The sequence below is a fragment of the Halyomorpha halys genome, unplaced genomic scaffold, assembly GCF_000696795.3.
Source record: "Halyomorpha halys isolate HHAL.00 unplaced genomic scaffold, Hhal_1.1 Scaffold475.1, whole genome shotgun sequence".
Lineage (NCBI taxonomy): Eukaryota > Metazoa > Arthropoda > Insecta > Hemiptera > Pentatomidae > Halyomorpha > Halyomorpha halys.
Window position 1 is genome coordinate 338994 of NW_027104738.1, and position 7196 is coordinate 346189.

At 26.9% G+C, this 7196-nt stretch overlaps 1 protein-coding gene across 1 annotated transcript in view; it reads right to left on the bottom strand.

Annotated features, from left to right (window-relative positions):
- Positions 1-2007, bottom strand: part of LOC106683274 (uncharacterized) — a 6895-nt gene extending 4888 nt beyond the window's left edge. Inside the window, exon 1 of the mRNA XM_014424641.2 lies at positions 1944-2007. Coding sequence (XP_014280127.1) covers positions 1944-2000 — 57 coding nt within the window. The 5' untranslated portion in view covers positions 2001-2007. The remainder of the gene's footprint in view (positions 1-1943) is intronic.
- Positions 2008-7196: the final 5189 nt, after the last annotated feature.

Here is a 7196-nt window from a genome sequence, read left to right on the forward strand (position 1 = left end):
AGCTGCTTACTTAGGCACTAAACAAATGAAACGTAAATTGTACTGGGACTTTCTTGCAGGATATTCTCACAGCTTCTAATTTTTTAAATAATTATTATTACATTTTTATATTTCATTTTGGTAGATGTTAATTAAATTATTAATTATCTTAAAAATTGTAAAGCCTCCACAACGCTCTAATAGTCAAAATTGTAATATTCACATTTCACTTATGTATATCACTTTTATGTGTTATTTTAGCATCGACCGATAGATGTCATCTGCTCGGACCATATTGGGCGTAATTGTTTAAAAAGAATAGAATAAAAATAAAAATTCACACAATTTTCACTTAGGATTGAGACAAATTCTCGTTGCAAGTATGGGAGTTCACATAAATAAAATTAGGTGAAACATTTTAAGGACACTTGCTTCCCTAAATATACATAATTACCAACACAAACATACAACGTAAATTCCCCGTGACAAATAGAGACAGCTCCCAAATTGGTTTCCAAACTATTCAATACATTAAATTCAGCGTGAAATTGACAGTTGCTAAACAACTAGTCGATATAAAAGACATCACTAAAAAGATAAACTCTCAAGAACGTAGCGACCACATACTGATAAACAATACGTAATAATTGTCCCTGAATTATATTATTGAATTATATGAATAATTATTGTTTCAGTTTTACAATAACTAAGTGAGGGTGAAAAAAAAAGAATTATATAAAACTTGTTTATTGTATACATTTTCTTTTTTATCCGAGTGTACTAAAGTTTTTATGTTCTTTATGTTTTCAACAGTTTGATCCAAAAGTTAATTTTCATAAATAAAAGTGTATAATACTCTTGCATAAGTTAAAACATATAAATTCATTTTTATTTTATTTTTTATTCCCTCTATTTCTTGTTCTATAAATTATCTATTATTTAAATTATATAATTTTCTTTGTATGTAAGGAATAGTATTTATTTATATTAAAATGTATAACATAGAATACTCATAGCAATTTTATTATTATTATTTTTATATTGTATGATACTGTATAATCGCACATATATTCTGTACCCAAAGATAGTTAGTTTTTTTGTATATATTTTTAATATTTATTTATTTTTTATATAGATTTATTTTGGCTTTTATTAATTATTTTTATATATTAATTTTTTTAATATTTACTCTCAGTATTTGAATGTATGCATATTGTTATATCTTTGCATAAGTTTTAATCCAAATTCTCTATAACAAAATGTTATAATTTGCCAACATATGTACATTCTCATCTGTATATTATAATTTGCTAGTTCTTATTTTTTCAGGAGGTTGGAAAAAAAAATATCCAAATTCTCGTTGCGAGTATAAAAAAAAAATGATAAAAAATTATGTGTTACTATTTATATTATAAATTTACTGTTTTTTTTTTTATTGTTTTACTTAAAAAAATACGATTTTTAGATGTATATATTGTTATTTTATTTAAAAATTGTTTTATTTATATTTTAATTTTATTCTATATTTGTTAAAGAGAGGGGAAAAAAAAGGAAAGATGTCTTGTATTAAGAGAGAAAATATATAACAAAGTGATAAAAAAAAAGATTTAAAAAAATAGATATAGAAAGAAAAAAAATAATAAAACAAAAAAAATCAAGTTTTACTATTATACATTGTCAATCTACTCTACAATGCCTATACATTAAAAAAAATTGAATAGGTATATGTATTTAGCAACCCAATTTTTTTATTGTTTTTAAAGTATTTTATAGTTTATTGGTATTCGTATGAAGGCCGAATTGTTTTCTTCTTGAACTTAATTATTTATAAACGCTGAATATTTATTTGTATACATTAGGGCCGACTCAATTTGTATCCTTTGTCCAAGGACAAATAAACAAATAAATAATACACTTAAACACATAATTAAATATTATTAATATTTATGAATTAAATACATTACCGTAGAAGCGGTGGCAAGAGCTAGAACAGCAAACAGAAGCAGTATTGTCGACCTCATTGTTAAATGCTGGAAGATGTCCACCTCCGCATTATATACTTCCTAGGGTCGTCGACCTTCTGGCAAAGACGTGTTCTTGAAGATAACAACAGTTGTTTAATCTGCTTAAGAAGTTCGCCAGCTAGCGTTGTTTGCAAGTTTGATCACGCGAGGAATGGTTTTTGTTGACATCTCAGATCATGGACTGTTTATCTTTTATGTGTGGAGGTCGTAAGCTTCTGGAGTCTAATAAGGAAAAACAGGGGATATGAGGTTTTATCATTCTGGAAAATACCGGCTTTAAAGAATTATATGACTGATGTACTGTAATCTCTATAAAACTGAAATGTAAAACTGAGTTTGCTTGGGAAAGATTTGTTTAAATTAGTGAAAAAACGATCATAAAACTTAATTATAAAGTGTATTATTATAATATTTAAATATTAGTCTAATTAATTATAAAAAACACCTAATGAAAATGATATACTTATATCTCTGAAATTAAAAAACTAGAACAAAGATGTAAGTTATATGTACCATAGTTTAGCGCGATATTTACCATCAATGAGGGAAATTTTATTTTCGACAAATGAATAATTTAAAATTTGTTTCTTAAATAATTTTAATTTATTTATTTGTCAAAAATAATTTTTTTTCTTATTAATGGCAAAATATATCGCAAACCTCTTGGTCATATAACTTACATTTTTGTTCAAGTATTTTTAACTTTTTAACGTTTTTTAAAATAATTAATTCCACATTACATAATATGATAATTTTTTTACTAATCGTAAAGTTCATATTAAATTAATATTTCGGTTATATGTGTTTAACGTTTATTATTCATAATTGAAGAGGTAAGTGGATGAAAGTGTTATGTTATAAATAGTAAATTAAAAAAAAAACAAGATTCAATTTTTTTTTTTTAAACATGTTATGTTTTGAAGTGTACATATCCCCTTCTACATCTAGGTGTCTCAGTTATTAATTGGGTTTTGAGGTTAGAGTACCTCAGACTAAATAGATAGGCACCTACCCCCACATTAAAGATTCAAAAAATGTTACATAGCACCTTCATTCACTTATACCTTGAATTAATCATCAATGAAATGTTTGGCATGGTCATGTCTGGGATGATAAAAAATATATTATTATTGATTCATTTGGATATAATATAAATATTCAAATTGTTAATAGTCTGGGATACGTATTGTAAATATACTTTCGTCAGTCATAATGTTGTATGGGGAGTAGGGTGGCTCAGTGCTATGGCACTCTGCTAGTAACTCCAAAGATCCGATTACGATTCTGGCTGAAGCAGATAATTTGTATAGTGTTACTGTTGTCGTGAGTCAATCCTATGGGTTCGGAAGACCTTCGGTATACACCCACCTTCATGGAATGGTTAACCTTCATTGGGGGAAATCTGGCGGCCGAACATGATTATGAACAAATCACCTCCTTGCACGAACGTTGGTCTAGTAAACAGTACTTAAAAAGTACCAAACCTCATGGAATGTAGCGGTACAGATTTCTCTTTTTTCATAATATAATATATTTGGTTATATAGATACTATATATTTGTATTAATACTGTATTTTAAAATTTATACTTCATGCTAATCGAAGATATAATTATGGAATTCATCAATACTAAACCTTTAATAAAACATAGTGTAATAAAAACAGAAAAAGCAATGTTACAAACTGTTCATTTAGCTTAGGAAAATAGTTAAATGAAATGCCCAGCAGAGTGTACTAAAACAGAAACAATAGCAAACAGTCTCTTTATTAGCTGAGAGAGATAAAACATGGATAAAATAAAAATAAAATTGGCAATCCACAGACACCTCTGGAGATTAAAAATAAGGTTAAAGAAGTTATTAAAATTTGTATTCATATCAGTTTGAAACCGTTAATATAAATAAAAATAAATTGTGCTCGAAATAGGATAAAAACAACATATTACAAAGGAATACTTAATGAAAATGAATTATATCTCTGAAATTAAAAAAAAACTTGAACAAAAATGTTAGTTATATGAACATGAGGTTCGCGCTATATTTACAATCAATAAGGGAAATTTTATTTTCGACAAATAAATAAATTATAATTATTTAAAGTTGGTTTCTTTAATAATATTATTTCAAATTCTTGAGACAAGGTAATTATTTATTAAATAAATCAAAAATTCGTATCCATTATTGTCTCAACACTGAACAACCTGAACAAAAATCTAAGTTATTCCGTTTGCGCTATATTTTATCATTTAATGAGAAAAAATTATTTTTTACAAATAATTAAATTAATATTTTATTAAATAAATCAAAAATTCGTATCCATTATTGTCTCAACACTTTATTTTTCACCAGTCCAACGTTTTGGCCATTCTAGCCATCCTCAAGGACATCTTCAATATAATTTCTTCCTCACATTAATTTAAAGTTTCTTTTGCAGGCTATTCTGCCCAGGTCATTTTCTTTATTATAAGTTAAAAGCCCATTTTTTAAAAAAATTTAAAATCATTAACATTTAATTTTCCTATATAAGATTATCAACAATTAATACACCACCATATAACAAACCATGATAAATATATATAATACATATAAACAAGATAAATGGTTTCTTATATGGTGGTGTATTAATTGTTGATAATCTTATATAGAAAAATTAAATGTTAATGATTTTAAATTTTTTTAAAAAATAGGCTTTTGTAGAAAATCATTTGCGGCTACGTTTCTAGGCTTGTTTGGGTCCTCCACTCTCTAATCGAAGCCAACTTGGAAACTTGCATTTACATTTGCGATTCACAGCAGAAACATCAAGAAAACGATCCATTTCTTAAAAGACTTGTGGCAGGGGATGAACAATGTATTGTCTACGATAATGTGGTGCGAAAAAATCTTGGAGACCCAGTAAAGAACCAGCTAGAACCACACCTAAAGTGGGATTGCACCCAAAGAAGATAATGCTTTCTGAATGGTGGGATTTAAAGGGAGTGATTTTTTAAGAGCTGTTGCCACAGAGTGTATCAATCGATTTCACTCTATACTGCTCACAATTAACAAAATTGGATGAATCGATTCAAAGATAACGCCCAAAACTGACAAATCGAAAGGGTGTCGTATTCCATCCTGACAACCCTATTTATTTGCCAAACCTATGTATATGTATATATGTCCGATCATGGATTGATTGGTATGCTGTGTATTGTAGCAACCCAATGTATTTGGCAGCATGGCTTAATAAAGACTTTCATTCCAAAAAAATTGGCTAGCTAAACTTTTTTTGAAAATTTATATTGGATACTTATTTCAAAATATAACAATGGATTATCAATGTTAAACATTTTCAAAATCAGAGAAATACAACTGATCAATACTTTTAATTTTACTAAGGTACAATAAAACAAAATACACTCGGACATTAAGAGAAATAATGTCAGAATGGAACAAGAGCTATATTAGAACAATAAAAATGGTTATACCCTTTGAAAGATGAAGTTGCCCCGAGAAAACTTCCAATTTCCTTAAGTGTTGGCGTTTATAACGGATTCCAAACAGCCCCCCTGTAAGCTTTGTTTCATTTTGCAAAGCAGAGTAAAAGCAGGTAATAAAACTAAATGGAAGGAATGGGTGGAAAAATTAAATTGAATTGGAACCTTTACTCGGAACCCTGCTTTATACACGTTATTTTGGTATTCGGTTGAATCGGGGTGTCTCAACGGTAATTTTTAACAGATTTTATTCAATTTTCGTTACCATTCATTTTGAAAATTTGGTATGAAATGAATAATAATTACTTTCGAGGAAGTGAAAAAAATTAAACTCTCCTTTGATAATTTTATGTGTGTTCAATGAATGTTTTCATACGAAGTAAAATTGAACTTGATGGTATTCTGTAATGTTGAAGTGAATATAAGAAAAAAAAATTAAAAAAGAGCCTATACTTAAATAAAAATTGTCTTAGTTTTTATCTAAATTAATACAATTATTTTTTAAATAAAATAAATTGTATTCAATTTTAGTCTTAAAACAAGAGAGAGAGAGAGAAATACTTTATTTATCCATGCTGCCTAAATACATCAGGTTGCTATCTCACACAGCATACTTATCAATCCGTAATCGGACATATATAAATTACACATGCATGGTATAATCAGAAAAAAAGCTATACAATAATAAGATATAATAAACAATTTTTTTTTTCCCTACAGTTTCCTTTTACAATCAATTTTGGTCTGTACAACAAATACAAGTGTTTCAATTCATTCCAATTTTTCTTTCTAATTTCTGCTCCTCCAATTTCACCCTTTCACAATTTTTTAATTCACCCGATCAACAAATTCGCTCTCCGGAATTCACCCTCCTAGATCCTCTTCAGTGACCCGCTAAAGAAATTCAATATTAGACGGCAATGTCAGATCAGACCATCATTCATAGTCACAGCAGTAGATCAGTTTACCAAAAACAATCAAATAGATACATTTGACGAGAATAAGACTAACACATAGATTAAAAGGAAAATATTATAAAAAACCGGTTACAGGAAACACTTGAATGGATAAATAAGTTTAAAAAACAAAACAAAAAAACAATAGTACAAATAAAATAAAATAATTTTATTATTATTATAGACACAAATAGAGAGGTGAACATATTAAAATAAATATTTTAATATATTTCTATATTTCTTTATAAGACCGACGTTTCGGCCAATTCAGCTATCCTCAAGGACAACCTTTCACAAACAGCTTTTAATATACATATGATTTTTAACAATTTTAAAGAAAAAAAATATTATTAATATATTATCATATTCTAAATACAATTTTAGAACCAGATCAATTTTAAAAAACTTTATGCAGGCTATTTTGCCTAGGTCAATAATTTCAGTACAAAAATTACCTTATGAGACATTAAAACATTAGGGAATCATATAATTTTATTAATAGCTTATAATAGTCTAATTACCTATTTTATTAATTCTTACATTAAATTAAAAATTTTTAATCACAATCAATCTTCACTATTATACTTTATCACAAAAATATTTGTGACCTTCTCCACACTAAAGTCAGACATATAATTTATTAATTCAAACTATATTTTGATTAAATTTCCTATTTATTTTAAAATTAAAATTCATATCAAGATTAATTATAACTAGCAACATAAATTTTATCTCATATTTTTTATAAATTAATTTTAATTGA